Genomic DNA, 18,101 nt, shown 5'->3' with positions numbered 1-18,101 from the left:
ATTACAGAGGTCTGATAACCACAAACATTACAACATACAGATACGATGTCCAAGAAAGGTGTCTCAACAGAAAAATCAAGCAAACAGGTTGTGGGAACTGTGGTATTTCCACTGACCAACAATGGAAGAGTCTGACCAGGAAACTACCCTCATGCAGAGCCAGAGGCTGGACAACCCGAGGTCATTCTCACAGCTCTGGGGCAGTATGGGGTAGTATGGGGTAGTATGGGGCAGTATGGGGCAGTATGGGGGGGCAGTATGGGGCAGTATGGGGTAGTATGGGGCAGTATGGGGCAGTATGGGGCAGTATGGGGTAGTATGGGGTAGTATGGGGCAGTATGGGGTAGTACGGGGTAGTATGGGGCAGTATGGGGCAGTATGGGGTAGTATGGGGCAGTATGGGGCAGTATGGGGTAGTATGGGGTAGTATGGGGCAGTATGGGGTAGTATGGGGCAGTATGGGGCAGTATGGGGTAGTATGGGGTAGTATGGGGCAGTATGGGGTAGTACGGGGTAGTATGGGGCAGTATGGGGTAGTATGGGGCAGTATGGGGCAGTATGGGGTAGTATGGGGCAGTATGGGGCATGCTGACATGAGAGGGATCAGACACAGGAGCCGTTGGCTGATAGACGTCCTCACATTGTTGTTTAATGCTATTAAGCAGCGGAAGGAAAAACAGGAAGGGATCTGGGGCTCGGCCAATAGGAATGCCGGCACAGAGGAAGTAAGGCGGGATGTGCCAGCACGGCTTCCTGCTGCTAGATGCGCTCCCTGTGTTCTGGACAGACAGACAGGTAGTCAGACAGACAGACAGACAGACAGACAGGCAGGCAGACAGACAGACAGACAGACAGACAGACAGACAGACAGACAGACAGACAGACAGACAGACAGACAGACAGACAGGCAGGCAGACATACATTCTAAGCATCCTTTCTGACGTCATTCCACCTGTTGCTGAGCTGGATGGTGATGGTAGTGTCTCCATTGTACCACTAGATGGCAGCACTGTATAGCATACATGTAGGCCCAAGTCTATTCATGGGTTTCAAATGTGGTCCTAGACCTGCCATGTTTGGGACCAACACAGGTGTTTCAAATGAATGAATTAGTTCTACTGTATAGGATTCTATGCAGTAGAGCCAATCAGATAAATTGAAACACCTGTGTTCGTCCCCAATAGGGCTTCGGTAAATGTAGTCCCAAACACGACCATCTTGTTTCTACACAGGTGTATCTATTTGTCTGATTGGCTCTACTGCATAGAATCCTATGCAATCAGACGAATAGATACACCTGTGTAGAAACAAGATGGTCGTGTCTGGGACTACATTTTCCCAAGCCCTATATGGCAGGTCTAGGACTACATTTGAAACCAATGAATAGTGATGGTCATTTCAAGTACGCCCCCCCCCCCTCTCTCTCTATTGACCTCTCATCTAACAATCCAAGCCTTTTGAGGATTATGACCCCCCCCCCCCTCTCTATCCAATCTCGTCTCCTTCAATTGAGCCAGCAGGTAGATTATTCATCGTACTAAAATCAGAGAAAGTGCATGTCCACACATGTACGCCACTGTAATGATGTCAGAATGTTCTCTTCACCTTAACAGAGGTCAAACACACACATTTCTCACATTCCTCTTCTCGCTGCCTGTCCATCCCCCCCAAAAGACACAAGTAAATCTGTGTCTCAGACATAACATTAAGCAACTATTATTTTCCCCTGGCAAGGTGGTTATTTAACCTTAATCTTTGAGTTTGTGACACTATAATTATGACCAAATTTACAGCTGAAACACGGGGACTGACATTCCACTGCCAGATGGAGGGCTGTCTGCAGATCTGCAGCTTTACATGTGGTGATTCCCCCTCACACACACACACACACACACACACACACACACACACACACACACAGATAACACAAAAGTCTGCACAGTTCATATCTACCGACCCCCCCCCCCCACACACACACACACACACACACACCTGCACAAGGGTTTCCAGAATGTTTACACGATAAAACCATTTAGGCTAACCTGTTTACGACCATGCCAGCAGACACTCTGGTGACTAGTGACTCTCTAGTCACTCGCTCTGGTGACTCGGTTACTGCCTGCTTCAACGTTTGGTTAACGTATCCAGATTACAGCGGGCCAGGTGCTGGGGGAATTGGACACAAAGGTTCTTTTAAATCCCAATCCACTGCGGAATTTGCCATCAACACACAGATTTACAGATTAAACCTTCTGAGAAGTCCACTTAACGTGCCGTTCAACCATAACAGGGGTGCGCGAGTGTGCCACTTGCAAATGTCAAACACAGCAAGGGTCTGCGCCTCCCCAAGGTCGGCCTTTCTCAGAGACGCGCAGGGAGAGAGAGGCCCAGAAGTGGTTCCGTCTGCCACAGGCGCGGCCCAGAACCCTAAACTACAGAACCCCACAGAGAACCCCCTCTGAAAAACACTGGTGACTCACAAAGACTCCAAAGTGCCAAGCAAATAAGCTAGAAAGTTATGCGTCATTACAGCTTTATTAGTGCGTCGATGCACGGTGCCCGTGGAAGAGAATACCCGAGCTGCAAAGCCCAGCGGTATGCCATTACTGACAGATCCATGTAACGTTAGACATGCGGTCGTGGGTGCCATTACTCCGGAACATAATGCCAGCGACCGCAGCAAAACAAGATGAGGTTCAACCTGCTCCCAGTGACTCCGGGTTGATTTGCAGCCTAACAACCGCTCTAAACAACAGCGATTTACTTGTCAATATTTACAAGTTACAACTCTAGGCTACATAATCCGAGTGGTCACAATTGATTTACAGGCACGACCATCACTTAACATAGGCTTACTAGGGTTATCTTTCACTGTGGATTCCTCCAAGCCAGAGTGGGCTGGTAGCTTTAAATCACAGCTACCTATAGTGAACTCCCTGAACCCTTTTAGCTTTCCACTGTGAGGCCCCGCTCCTGAATACCGCTGGTCCGGAACATGGAGGTCAGGGAGGATGTGACTCTGCTGGAGACCTGTCTCTGTCAAAGTCCATTATGACCACTGTCATCACTGGGCAGAGTGAGACAATCTTGAACCAAAACTGGACCAGACCCCACAGAGAGAGATGGGGGAGGGAGAGGGAGGGAGAGAGTGTGTGTGTATGTGTGAGAGAGAGAGAGAGAGAGAGAGAGAGAAGAGGGAGAGGGAGGGATAGAGAGTGTGTGTGTATGTGTGAGAGAGAGAGAGAGAGAGAGAGAGAGAGATGTCTAGAAAATGGCAATAGAGAGAGAGAATAGCGATGATGTCTAGAAAATGGCAATGTGAGTTGGACTCATCAGTGTGTTTTGCCCATGAGAGAGAGAGAGAGAGAGAGAGAGAGAGAGAGAGAGAGAAGAGCGATGATGTCGAGAGAGAGAGAGAGAGAGAGAGAGAGAGAGAGAGAGAGAGAGAGAGAGAGAAAGAGAGAGAGAAGAGCGATGATGTCTAGAAAATGGCAATGTGAGTTGGACTCATCAGTGTGTTTTTCCCATGCAGTCTCGCTGGGGACAGCGGTGCAAAGTGTGAAAAGAAAGCACCACTATAGTAGACTATTCTGGATCATAACTGTGGCCTAGCCTACGCTGCGGCTTGTATTACATCAACATGCTTCACAGATGTCCGCGGAGGCGAAGTGTTGTGTTTTACGCGTCAACTTTCTGCCTCTTTCTTTGACATTGAAAACAATAGACAATTAGAAAACGTGTTGGGTACATTGGTAGGCTATATATAACTACTGCTGCGTGGTTTCTTTAAACCTGCGTATGAAACAAATGACTTGTGTATGAAACGAATTAGTCTACCTACCCACTGAGCAAAAACACGTCTAAAAGACGTCTTTTAGATGTCTTTTTCGGACGTCCAAAGACATCCAATTAGGAGCCAGAATGAAAGTTTTTTTTAGACGTTCAGATATTGAACCTGTTCTGCACGTCCACAGACGTCTTAGAGGGGTCCAAGCCAGACTTTTGAATATTGAGGGGTCCAGCAGACGTACAAATGGGGTTCTGGACCGACGGACGTTATTAAGACATGATATGAACGTCTCCCTGACGTTGTGTGTTGGCTGGGTAGCGCGTATGGTGTTTCGAGAGGGTCATTCGTCAGCCTGTTGCATACTATTTAGCTCAGCAGCGCCAGCTCCATATTTCTGCTGCTATTCATTAGACATGTGAACGGATGGAAAACTCTTTCAACTGTCACCTCGCATCTCCATCACAACAGCCGGGCCAAGTCTATACATACAGCTCATTGCAGAACCATGATAAGGGACATACGTCCCTCCTGACACTAAAATGGCCCGAGCGCGACCCCCCGGCCTTCTAATCAGGTGTGCCGTGCGCTGACCACTCAATACGCACTCGACACACAAGGCCTCTACACGCACACTCAATCCTGTCCCCTCCAAACACACTCGACATGAAATCCCGTGTAGTCCATCGAGTTGGGTCAGTGAGTCCGTCAGCCGGGTCCTAACGCTGAGGTGGACTGGCAGCCCCCTCGAGCTCGTCAAACACACCCGGCGAGCGCCCCCTCCGTCACACCCCAGTGCGGCGTGTCGACCGCAGCGAGGTGTAAATCCATCAAGCTATCGTTGTGAAGGAGGACAGGAGTGCAGTGTGTGTGTGTGTGTGTGTGTGTGTCTTGGTCTTGTGTGAGACACAGGCGGACCCCCCACCTTCGAACCGGACCCCCCACACCGACTCCCTCCAGCTGTACTCTGTATGAGGCCCTGGGTGATGAGAAAACCTGTGAGGGGGCGCACCCCGGGGTCAGGGCGGGGTCATGGGGGCTGCTGACCTCAGGAGTCCAGCACAGAGGAGGCGGAGACGCCCGGTGCCTCTTTTTCTTTTTTTTTAACTTACTCCCAGAGGTCTGTGCGTGACTCAGAACGGTACACACACAGTGCTGCCATTCAGAACCAGAAAATGTGTGGCGCCCCACCCTTCCACCCTAGCCTCCTCCACTTAATGGTAGGATCTCACTCAGACAGTCACACTCACACACTAACACACACACACACACACACTTGAGAGCACCACATCAAACATCCGAGAGTCTGAATGTGGTGTTTGAGACCGGAGCCGTTGACTGGGTAAGGGCACGCGGATCGCCCCGCTCCCCTGGCACCATGGGTCACACACGGGCACCCTGCCACGCCAGAAGGGATATAATGAGTTTAAACGGCTATTCTAATCTCCGGGGTTTGAACTCTCCGTCTGACCTCTGTCTGGCTGTCACGCTGCGCCGAAAAAGCAGGCAAGCAGAGCCTCTGACAGACAAAACGATTCTTAACGATCTGTCGTTGGAATCCCCCAACTTTCCCTCTGTCATAGGACCAGCGCTGGGGCTCCAGACAATGATCTGATCAGTGACTCACATCGCAGGCACAGGCACAGGGAAAGAGAGTGTGTGTGTGTGTGTGTGTGAGAGAGAGAGAGAGAGAGAGCAGGAGAGAAGCCATCCCTCTCTGACTCTGCTGTCCCCGGATCCTGCCAAAGTAAACCCAGCATCATGATAGCAGAGGACCTCTGAGATTGGCCAGCTGGACTCGTTTAAAAAGCCCCCGCCCTCGCCTGGGCAAGATAGGTCACCATGACTCGTCAGGGGCCGGATCTTTACGGGCCAATGGGAAAGCGGCGCAGCGCGGAAAAAAAAAGAAAAGCACCGACCGTCGTCGGAAAGGACGGGTTTGCAGGCGTCCGGCGGTCTGTCAGGTGGTCGAGGTCCGTTCGACCGGGGTTTTAAGGGAGGATGGAGGGAGGGAGGGAGGGAGGGAGGGAGGGATGGAGAGAGGGGGGAGAAGGGGGTACAGGAGGACAAGAGCCCAGTTGTCTGGTGAGAGCTGATTATGCGCGCCCCAGGGCCGGCTTCCTGGAGAGCTGTGTTTGTGTTGGAGGCCGCCGCTCACGGCAGATGTTGCGCACCGAGGAGGCGTCCTCCTGTGTTTACCGTCCAACCACAGTCCTCCGAGACGACGGGTTTGCGGCCGTTTGGCTGCTTTTAAGCCCCAACGTCCCCTCTGACATTACGAGAACCCTCCAATATCCTCCCGCACATCCTACCCAGAATACATCTCCAACAACATCTGACCGGCATCATAAACAGTTTGTGTGTGTGTTTTAACTTTACAGGTAGCACAGTCTGTAAGCTACATATACAAGTAGCAGGTATACTGAAGGCAGAGAGAGGCCATGTGTTGAAGCTCTATCTCAAAGGCCCACGTGGTCCATATCCATCATGGTGTTCTTTAGGTGAGACAGGAATGTGGACCGTTCTCATGGTGCGACCTCATGTACTCAGGCTCACATATGGGACTTTTGTCAGCTCCTGTTGACTCTCCGGAATACTCTGGGTCTGCTGTTCCAACCCACGGCTCGGTCATGGTGACCTTGCAGCTGTGCCCACACACACACACACACACACACACACACACGGACGCATGCACACCATCTATCTGCCACTGTAAGCACACAAGCACGGGTTTACAAACACACTGGTTAACCTTTTCAACCCACCTGCATACACAGTTATACGCCTACGTACACATGCGCACGCACACACACACACACATGCACACACACACATGCGCACACACACACACACAGATACACATACACAAACATACCAGCAAACTTCCTGTCTCTCTTTCTCTTTCTCTCTCTCTCACACACACACACACACACACAAACAAACAAATAAACAAACACACACACACATACTAAGACCCCAGCATGAGTCAGGCTGATTAATCGACCACTGAAAACTATTAGTGATGATAGATTCCAAGGCGTTGACAAACATCAGGGTTTTATGAAAATTGGCTGGTGGACAGTGTGCCAGACCGTGACTGGAAATGTATGTGTTTAATGATGGGAATAAATCCATGATGATGAGAAAATGGTGTGATCCCACCCCTCCGTATGTAGGCCTATGCCCTTATCACAGTCTTCCATTGACGCCCGGTTTCTTACCAATGAATGAATGGAGAATGCGAGTCTTCAATAAGTATTCGTCATGTTATAAAGCTGGTATTCCCAGCATGGCTTGTAAATCCAGTCAACCAAAATCAATCTGATCTAAGCCTAATCCAACATCAAAGACAAACAAATCTATCAGATTTGCGAACCAGTAGCAGTGTTTTCTATTCCGCTGATTTAGCAGGGAAACATAAACCCAAAGCAGATTCTCTCCAGAAACCCACAGTTATGGAGTGCGCTGAGGAAGATTCACTGACCCTTTGGTCCATTTCTGACACGACATAAACAAGAGTGGAGAAAAAGTGGGTGCCAGGTGACCTCTCTGGCCTTGCGCGCTTATCCCGTCGTAACATCAACAAGCCGCGGGAAAAACAAGTGAGGCTAACTCAAACCGGACTGTCCGTATTAGTGGGCCTGAGTCCAGCAACACACACACACACACACACACACACACACACACACCACCATCGTGGGGCCAGGGCACCGAGGGTCTGGTCTCTTGGAGCCCCCACATAGCTGCTGTAGACGACCCCCCCCTCCATGAAACGCTCTGGACATCATCACCTGTTCACTGTCGCTACTACTGTTCTGGACAGGAGGGTAATGAGGTGTGGCCGTTCACATCGATGTTGCAAATTGAGCTACACAAATTGGGATCATTTTGCTATGCATTTTGTTATTAACGATTACAATAGCCCTTTCAAAAGTAAAAATAAATAAATAAAGTGTAGTCTACGTCGCAGTGTAAACTGCTGAGTGGTCAGGCTGAAAAGCAAGAATTCATTGAAAATATTGCACAACTATGCAAAATAAAAAACGGAGTAGTGTGTGTAACGTGGGTGTGTGTGGGGGGTGACCTTGTTCAAATCCTCCCTCCATTCGCTCCTCGTGACTGGACGGCGTCCATGTCAGTCAAGGGGAAGGGGTGCCGCTAATTTCTATATGCGTGTAATGTCAATTTGGGTCTCAGATTGCATCCCCGTGTTTGCTGGTCGGGCATCCCGAGCTCCTCTGTCCAGTGCTTGTGCGCGCAGGACGTCCTATCGCGCTGCTGTGTCGCCTATGATTTTGTTCAGACGACACATTTTGAAAGTGTATACCTGAAGCTTTGCCTGTGGATATTGTCACGAGAAGTGGGCTGCGTGAGAGATTGAGAGCATCCGTGATCTTTTCCCAGATACTCATCAAGTGGGCTGTGCGTAGTGCACTAGGGTACTAGTACGCGCAGACTAACACACCAACTTTTCCTCATTCCTTTTTAACCGGACCTGTAACTTTGGGAGTCGCATCCAGCAGACCTCGCGGATTTCATGTGGCTTCTCGCTTGACAGAAGGAACCGAATCCGCACACACGTTTGGAACAAGACTTTGGACGGGTCTCAAGCGCGATCATGTTCGGCAAGTGTTTGATTGCGTTGGCGAATTTGTTAATTGTGGTGCGTGTGTTAACGGCGCACGAATGTACGCCATGCAGTCTCCGGACGTGTCCTTTGAGGTCCCCGCATGGCTGCGAGGGCAGCCGGAGTCTCGCCAGGGACCCGTGCGGATGCTGCGACCAATGTGCCCGGCTGGAATGGGAGCCCTGTGGGGGACAGGACTGGACACTTGGCTACTGCGCTTTGGGACTGACCTGCGCGGCGGTCAACCGAACCGGAGATGTGACTCTACCTGACATCGGAGTTTGTAAAGGTATGTTTGACCAGTCCTTTTTTTTTCACCAGTCCTTCTTCAGTCTTTCTAGTCAAATACTTGGATTCAATTTTCATCTGATTTACATATATTTTATTTTAGTAGACTAAAATAAAATAATAACCTTAATTTTACAAAATCTAATATTACTGATAGAAAAACAATACTGGGTTCAACAAGTGTATGCCTATTCAGTAAAAGCACTCTCATGTGAAACTGTGCCCTCCTCATCCTCTGCAGTCAGTGACAATTTGGTCTCCAGGCGCCCATCACTGTGCGCACTAGTCACTTCATGATTCCAACGACTGTCGCTGTATTGACCTTGTCACTGGGCTAGTTGGATACGGCCTCCCTGGTCTAAGTAGCCCTCGACTGCCAAGAGAGGACTCATGTTCGACTGCTCATTCTGCTCCTTGAAACCCCAGCCTCGCGAGCTCGCAGGCATGACAACAATAGGTTTGGCAACGGAGCTCTGGCACCCTGCCTCAAGTCGGTACTACTAATAGTTCCTAGCCTGCTCTTCCAGAACCCGACCTGACAGCTCGAAACCAGTGAGTGACTTGAGATTAGACCCAAGTGACAATGTTCATTTGTCTGACATCAAACCCATATTACTGCCGAACAATGGGGGTACTGTTGCGTGTCATTACGTGTGTGTCGATTACGCTGATTTTCTGAGTAACAAGTGTCCTAGTTGGAGCTTTCTTGACGTGCTTGGTTACGCAATCTACGGTCCAGACATGCCTCCTCGAGCTCTCTTCGGGCCAAGCTCCTGGAGTATATTGCAAAAGTCTCACCATCGGGTTTTCATTGGCACTTTCTCTCAGTGACCTTACTATGAATCACGCCAGCCCCCTGTCCGCGTCCGTGCCCGCCAGCCTATCAGAACAATGCGGTTCTGTACCGACACTCCTCTAGAACGGTTCAGACGCGGATTTCACACCCTGTGACTCATGGGAAAATAGCGTCTCAATACTGGCTTTCGCGCCTCAAACCCACTTCTGAAGGTATAGTTAGTTCATCAGAGTGTGTGTGTTTTTGCGAGTGTTTCTTCTGGGTATTGGAGGGAGGAGGAGGCGGAGATTAGCTCCTCTCACCACAGGGGACCGAAGGCAGCAGGAGTCGGTCGGTCCCCTGGAGAGATGTGACAATGGTCAGGATCACGTCCAAACTCCATCCTCCCCGCCCCCACCCCCTCCTCTCTCCACCTGTCCTGCTCTCTGTCCAGCCTACCCCAGAGTGATCGTATGAGACTGACCCCCCCCCCCCCCCCCCCTCCCTCCGGAGGTGAGAGAAAGCAGCCCCCCCCCCCCCTTCCAAGAGGGTCCGGATGCCCCTGAACCTCCCCTCCATCATCTCTCTGTGGGGTCTGGAGGTCTGGGGGTCTCCGGCCCCAGTCCGTCCCCGGGGACGACGCCTCTGATTGGGCTTTATTTACAGGTTAGCCGGGGCGCCCTAATCCCCCCCCCGCCCCCCCGCCCACGTCCTTCCATGCGGCCCCTCCAACCGCAAATTAACAGCTCGGCGTGGGTCGGGGAGTTAATGGCCCCCACTGATTGGGCCGTGCCTCTGGTCCCGTGGCCGCGGGCCCCCGGGGGTGTGGGCGGGGGGGTTGGGGGGCGCTCTCCTTCGCTTCCCCAAGCGGGGGGGGGTAAATCAACACCTCCCTGCGTTTTCCAGGGGCCACTCTTACAGACCTCGGGGCTGATCCAGGATTTCACCCCCCCCATGCCGGGGCCGGGGTCTTAAAGTGATTAGGCTCGCAATCAGGAGTAGGGGGTAAATGTTTCCTCTCCCTGATCCCTGCGTTTCTGCTCAGGGTCTTATATTTTTTTCCGGGTGGTCAATATTACGCAGGGTGTAGTGGGGGGGGGGGGGGTTATCGATTCTAACAGGTGATGCCTGTTATCAAAGGAGAGGATGATAATTGAGCACATGATATCAAGCCGTGTGCAGAGTGGGTCTGTTCTTATTGTAGACCGGGTTCTACTAACTTCAGTCCGGTACTCCAGTGTCTGTAGTGTGTACTGTAGTGTGTACTGTAGTGTGTACTAAGATGTGTTCTCCTACTGTTTGTCCGGAGTGATTTGAGTGCATTCGAAGCCCACGTTTGGCCAAGCGCAAGCGCAAGAGACGTCGTGCGGAGAAGATCGTTTTGTGTTTTGAACCCAGTTTGAAACCTCGTGTTGTGTCTGGATATGATAGCTGGTATCAGGAGCTATTTGTAAGCCGCCTCACTTGACTAGCCCCAAGGGTGGGGGGGGGGGGGCGGAGGGGGCGGGGTGGGGGGGGGGGTCGCACTCTTTTAAGCCGTATCTGACTTTCTGTCAACAGAAAGTGCTCAAAAAACTTCAATAGGCAGGCTGTTTTTGTTTTGGCTTTCTCGTCATGTTCCCCCCCCCCTCAACGCTTCCGCTCTCACAACAGTCACTTAACATACCACCTTACTGAACGTCCGTCAGTCCGGCGGGGGCCAGGGACCAAGACCGGACGCCGCGTCCCCTGCTCTTCCACATACCGTCCACACCCCCCCCCCCCCCCCCCCCTTCCTCCTTGGGCGTTATCTGGCGTTTCAAAGACTTCCTTTTTTAGCTCGCTATCAGCCCGAGGGCTTCGGGAGGTCAACTTTCCCATCATCCCAGCGCTGGATGCCAAGACTAACAGACTCCGTGGCTGAGTCCCCGGAGGACAGGCCTCCGACCCTGGCTACAGCTTGGCCGGAGATGGGGGCCAGGCGATTGGGGGTCTGGCCTCCTACTCCGGATCTGTCACTGGCCGGCGGGCGAGGTGTGGGGGGGGTGGGGGGGGCAGGGTGATGGTTATCTAGTTAGGGGTGCGACCTACGCCGCCATAACCCCTCATTTGCTGCATGTACCGTCTCAGTCCTAGCTGCTAGTTCTGGAGTCTGGATTTAGCAAACCTCGGGCTGACAGTCAAGAGACGCACACACACACACTCTCTCTCTCTCTCTCTCTCTCTCTCTCTCTCTCTCTCACTCACTCTCACACACACACACACACACAGTGTAAAAATACACTCCCAAGCACAGGAAAGCCCAGAGGTGGGAAATGTGGGGGAGTGGATCATTCTGAGGTGACAGGAAATCAGAGGGAGAGTTTAGGTCTCTTCTCTCTCTCTCTCTCTCTCTCTCCTCCTCCTCCTCCACCTCCACCTCATCGACCCCTCCTCCTCCTCCACCTCCTCCTCCACCACCCCTCCTCTCCACCTCCTCCTCCTCCCTCTCCTCCCTTGTCCCCTCCCCTGTCCCGGCCCTCTGGTTTGGATCAGAGAGTGTGAGGGTGAGCGTCTGCCGCCCGGGAAGCTGTGTTATTCTGTAAAGATGGGGCCGCTTGGCACCGGTGGCCCCGATTTCAACCGCAAGTCTCTCTTTCTTCCGCCATCTGTCACCCTCAGCCGAGCGCGCCGGGGTCTGCGTCGCCTTAATAAACAACCGCCTGATTGTTATTTACAGTACAAAGTCGCCATGGCATTCCATTTCTACGACATCACCATGAGTCATCTTAGGAGCTGTCTTTCTGAGGGATTAAAAAAAAGACGCGCACACACACACGCACACACACACACACACGTGGCTGGTTTCCTCTTTTATACGCAGTCGAGACTCTCGAGATTCGGAGCGGGGGATGCGCAGGAACCCTCTCTCGTCGTCACCTGCGCGTCGCGGGAGGAAGCCGGGGTTTCTGGGTAAGCCGCAGTGACGTCTCTCCCTCCCTGCGTGGTTTGATGGAGGCTCCGGGGGGCCAGGCTCTTGAAGGGAGGAGATGGGGTTGGGGGGGGGGGGTTCTCTCTCTGTGGGTGTCTCAGCCTATTCACTCTGCAGGGGGAGGGGGGTGGGATGGGGGGGGGGGGGGGGGGGGTGGGGCGGCAGCTGCTGTGGGGGTCCCCTGATCCCGGGTATACGGTGGGGGGGGGGGGGCTGTTCAGCTCCCACGGCACGGATGGAGAGGGGCCAACCCTGACGCCCCCCACCACCCCCTTTGTCAGTAAATGGTTTTGTTTACACGGCGCCTTTGTTTATTTGGCCTTGAGGGGGGGTCTATGTTATGGTGAAGGATGGCGAGCTGGGAGTACAGGCTATACAGGGCGTTGTGGGGGGGGGGGGGCGGACAGAAAGGAACTCTGGCGGCGCCTCTCGCCCCCCCCCCTCCCCCCCCCTCCCCCAACAGCGGAGAGAGACGGCGCTGTACCGCTCTTCTCAACGTTCCTGATGTTGGTTTCTCCTCCCCCCCCTCCCCTCCCCCAGTCCTACCCCAGAACCCGGAGGCCGGGCTGGAGGACGAACGCTGCCCCCTGGTGACCGGCTGCGACCGTGCGGGGGCCCAGTGCGTCTGCGACGCCCGCCACTCCTGCCTCGGCTCCTTCGCCTACCCGGACAGTGACACCTGCATGAGGTCCGGCAAGACAGGTGAGTCCCCCCCCCCACCCCCTGCCAGGCCGCTGGCACGCCCGCCCCCTGCCCGGCCCCGCCCGAAGAACGCCACCGCCACCACCCGTTGAACGCTGTTAATTTGTAGCAGATGTGCCACCGTGGCAACGGCTCGACTGTTACGCATCGTCGTAGCGACACGCGCGTTCGGGGCTTCTCTGGGGGGGGCGCACTCCTCCTGTGTGCTGCCAATGCTTATGACTCATTGATGATTCTTGTTGTGTGTGTGTGTGCACGCGTGTGTGTGTGTGTGCATGTGTGTGTATGTGTGTGTGTGTGTGTATGTGTGTGCACGCGTGCGTGTGTGTGTGTGTCTTCCAGAGGGCCGTAGACATGAGCACAGGGAGAGGCACAGGGAGAAGTTGGTGGGGCCGGCCAGCCCCGGCTGCATGTTCTCGGGCTGTAACCTGACATCAGAGGGCTGCGTGTGCGAGTCCCAGAGCTGCCAGCACCACTTCTCCTATATCAACCACAGCCAGTGCCTGGAGGCCGCAGGTAACGCAACGCTAACCTTCCGCTAACACCCAGCTAACCTTCAATCGACACCCTCATCACCCCCCCCCCCCCCCCAAAAAAAAACAATGATGCACAATTGCGTTTCAGGATGGGGGCTCGTGTCATAATCTGAATCTACGATGTTAAAAAGTACCATTAACCCGTTGAATATGACTCGTCTCGCTGGCAACATTTTAGAAATATCGAAAGAATCTCTAAAAATCTTTAAAAAAAATCTTTAAAAAATTCCAACATTCCAACACTTCCTAAAAGCTGAGAAACTGCGCTTTCTAGTAATGTAGGAAAAATCAAATTAATATTCAGGATGTTGGTACTGTACTCAAAGGGTTCAAATTCACTCATGTATCCTGATCTAGTACCTAAGCTCATTATTATTATTTTTTCCAATTTTCTTTTTATTGGTTATTCACATAAATACGGGGTCACATTACCATCAGTGTACACCAGGACACATCGAGACAGACTGATTCAATCGAGCGCAGCACATCATCGGATGGTGACAGGGAGAGAGAGAGGGATTACAAGCATAATAAATACAAGGATACGTTTACAGGATGTGCTGGGTACGTGTGAGGGAACACATTCACCTGTCATCCTCCCTCCCTCTCCCACACTCCTCCCGAACGGGTCAGACCTTAAGTGCCTGTCACATGTCACCTTTTCAAGTGACAGGAAAGTAGACCCTTGTGTGAACCACGTTCTAATCGAGGGAACCTCAGGGGTAGACCACAGTAGTTATTATACACTTTTTATCTCAGTTGTCATCAAATATAATACAAATATAAAAGGTACAGGCTTGGTGACATGTCAAACTATTTATCAGTTCTTTTTTTAATGATCGAATGGACTTCCCTTCAGTAACCCTGAACTCTGTTATTGGGTTAGGGTTAGAATACGTGAATAAGAGTGCCTGTCTTAACTTTACATTTGAAACACACATGAGAGACATTAGGAAACATCTTTTTGGAGACAGACCGGAGTTATATAAGGACAAACTTAAAATGTTATTCATGCGCATTAATGGGGGACTCTTCTAGAGCCAATCATCCTCTCTGAATGTTAACCCCAGACCCCCCCTCCCAAATGGGCTGCAGCGCATCGTAAGATGACATGCCGGTTTCTGACAGGCTGGCACACGGATCTGACGTTTTTTAGACGTTTCTCAATCTCTTTTCGCCCACAAGGCCATGTTTACCTTCCCTCGACCAAGACTCCCCCCCAGACGGTCTCAGCTGGAGGAACTTAAAGACATCTCCGCTGGGTATGACAGCGCCAGCTCTGAGCGGTTTGAAGGGTTTCAGGGTATTTGAGTAAACAGATGTGTTAGATCGGTGTGTCCTTTTGACATCCAGTCTCAGAGGCCTCAACTCTTAATCTGTGGGAGGAACTCAGAGCTGGCAGCAATATCAGACCACAGTAGGGCTGGGTTTAAAAAATCGATTTATCGATTCTGAATCAAATGATTCTGAATCGATTCATGAATCCCAAAATCAATCTTTTATTTAATGAATGAATGAATACATGAAGGAATGAATAGTTCATTAATTCATTCAATGATTCATTCATTCATTCATTTTTGATTCATTGTAGTAGGCTATTGATGTGTTGCATAACTTGGCAGTCATGTAATTAAAGTTACAGCAAAAAAAAAAAAAAAATGAATCGTGATAATCGATTCCGAACCTTCTGAATCGGAATCGAATCGATTCTTGAAATTCGACTCGATGCCCAGCCCTAGACCACAGTGACAGTTGGAACATTCTAGTACTTTCTTACGTCCTTCCAAGCCAAGTGTGTTAAATACAACACAATTATTAGATAGAGACTTTGGATTTGGATGTTCTGAATGAACGTAAGAGTTTTGAGCAGTGGTGGAGCGCTGAGCTCCTAACTGACTGAATAAGCATTGGTAGAAACTAGTATACAGCAGTAAATTGAAGCAGCCGGCAGCTGAAAACGGTATTTCATGAACTCCTGTTTTTCCCTCGCGCGTGTCTCATTTTGTGCGGAGGGCAGCATATTAAGCAGATGCAGTATGCGCCCTTAATGTTGACACTGAGTCACGACCGCCCCCCTCACTCGCCATGCCAAGCAGTTCTACCTGTGAAAAATCACATGGCCTAGACTAGCAGAGAGCCTGCCCCAAAAAACCCTGTCCATGCCAACTATCCGACTGGGAGAGAGAGGAGAAAGAGAGAGAGAGGGAAGGAGGGAGGGAGAGAAGGGGCGAAGAAGATGGATAGAGTGAGAGAGAGAGGGAGAGGGAGAGAGGGAAGGAGGGAGAGAGAGAGGGAAGGAAGGAGGGAGAGAGAGAGGGAAGGAGGGAGGGAGAGAAAGAGAAGGGGGCGAAGAAGATGGATAGAGAGGGAGAGGGAGAGGGAAGGAGGGAGAGGGAAGGAGGGAGAGAGAAAACGAAGGGGCGAAGAAGATGGATAGAGAGAGAGAGACCCAGAGAAGGAAAAATGAGGTGTCGGCACGGTAGATCCGAGCGTAACGCCCTCTCCGAGGTGTAACGGTATAGCTCGCCCGCTGAACGCTCACCATGCCAGGGGGAGATGTTTCAATGAACCCGAGGATTAAAACGACTTAAAGAACCCGTACTAGACCGACTACGCCGGCCTGTTTGTTTAAAGACGGGGCGCACACCTGCGGAGGGCCAAGGAGAGACGTTTACCTCCGGCTAAGCCGTCTCTGACTGGCACCGCTGAGCGGGAAGGTGGTGGAGAAGCAGGTCGGGTTACGACTTTCTGACAGACGTGCGGAGGCGATGCCGGAGAGGGAAAGTGGCGGCAGTGGTCTGGATGACATTAGCGGAATATGAGCTTTGAGGCGGAGAGGGTGCCAGCGAGAGAAGTCGCACAGGGCTTTCTGTGTCGGGTGAATCTCACCTGCTGTAGCACTCTGTCCGCGGACGCACACACACACACACACACACACACGCACACTACACAAATATTGCCATGCCAGAAAATCAGACTTGCATCAGTTTATTCGTACTGGTGGAAATTCAGTTTGTTTTACGTTCCGCTTCAACATCGGGATTCGCTTTTTTTTTGGGCCTTCTTTGATCCTTCCTTTTGATTCGCTATCCCTGAGGTAAAGGATCCGTTTTGGCATATGTGCGACAAAAAGGATCCGTTTTGGCATGTGTGCGACACTCATCGATTCATTTGGCGTCGGGGGGGGGAGGGGGTAGAACGAGCTGAGTAAGTAAGTAGCCTTGAGAACCAATGGTTCTGGAGCCTAGTGGCCCATAGGACAGGAGCCTGTCTACTGATTCCTTAGCGTGAGGCAGCTTGATGTACGAGTCCACCCCCTGGACATGACCTGGACATGACGCTAGTATGTACGAGTCCACCCCCTGGACATGACGCTAGTATGTACGAGTCCACCCCCTGGACATGACGCTAGTATGTACGAGTCCACCCCCTGGACATGACGCTAGTATGACGCAGGGACTCCCCCCCAATCCAATCCTTCATGCTGAGTGCCAAGCAGGGAGGCATTGAGTACCATTTTTTTTCTTTGGCATGACTCGGCCGGGGATTGAACCCCCAACCTCCCAATCTCAGGGCGGACACTCTAACCACAAGGCCACTGAGAAGGAGCTGAGCACGACACCGAGATTGTTAAGAGTATAAACAAACCCTGGGGTTGTTAAAGAGCATGTACTTGAACTTGGCTGCGTATTTGGATGTTTCTACCGTTCTGGAACATTGGGAAACATTGTTCAGGAGTATCGCTAGATTTCGTAACCCCCCGGCCACACCACACACACACACAAACACACACGCACTCACACACACACACACACACACACACACAAAGCATGTCCAACCAAGACATGCTGAATGACAGCCGGAACGCACACCAGTGAAAACTGTAAACAACATTTTTCAGCAGCTCATGACTTCTCACCGCCACACACAAACACACACACACACACACACACACATACACACACACACACACACCCCACACCCTTCCGATGGCCCCTCATTAAGTAAGAGGCCTCCGGTTGAATGTGTTTGTGTGTGTGTGTGTGTCTACACACCCGTGGGGCGTCGGTGGGAGTGTGTGTGTGTGATGATGGGCGGCGCAGCGACCCCTCTTCGTCTATCATCAGGGCTTCCGTTGGGATGAGACACTGTGGTTACGATCTTACTAGCTTAGCCAACGGGTGTTTTTCGGGGCCCTTCAGAGCGCAGAGCAGTCTCCCTATCCCTGGACAGAGGCGGGGGTCGATGTCTGGACTCGTGAGCGTGTCCTATAAGCGGGACTCCACGCACATACATGGCCTCCACACACAGACCCTTAGTCCGGAGAGTCCCTGAGCGATTCCACACCCTCCCTCACGCACAGGCGGAGATGAAAGCAGACCTTGTGACCGGTGCTCCCTGCTCTGTGTGAGTCAGTCACCCGTTTGAACATAGCA

General features: G+C 51.8%; 1 protein-coding gene across 1 annotated transcript in view; it reads left to right on the top strand.

Moving 5' to 3' along the window:
- Nucleotides 1-8,405: 8,405 nt before the first annotated feature.
- The window catches only part of LOC311309492 (cysteine-rich motor neuron 1 protein), a gene marked incomplete at both ends in the record, with an annotated part of 46,789 nt that continues 37,093 nt past the window's right edge, over nucleotides 8,406-18,101 (top strand). The window contains 3 exons of the mRNA XM_084438809.1: nucleotides 8,406-8,703; nucleotides 12,968-13,129; nucleotides 13,472-13,645. Of these exons, the coding sequence (XP_084294935.1) occupies nucleotides 8,406-8,703; nucleotides 12,968-13,129; nucleotides 13,472-13,645 (634 nt within the window). The remainder of the gene's footprint in view (nucleotides 8,704-12,967; nucleotides 13,130-13,471; nucleotides 13,646-18,101) is intronic.

This window comes from Borostomias antarcticus (genome assembly GCF_949987555.1).
Source record: "Borostomias antarcticus genome assembly, chromosome: 5".
Classification (NCBI taxonomy): domain Eukaryota; kingdom Metazoa; phylum Chordata; class Actinopteri; order Stomiiformes; family Stomiidae; genus Borostomias; species Borostomias antarcticus.
This window is presented reverse-complemented; position numbering and strand designations above follow the sequence as displayed.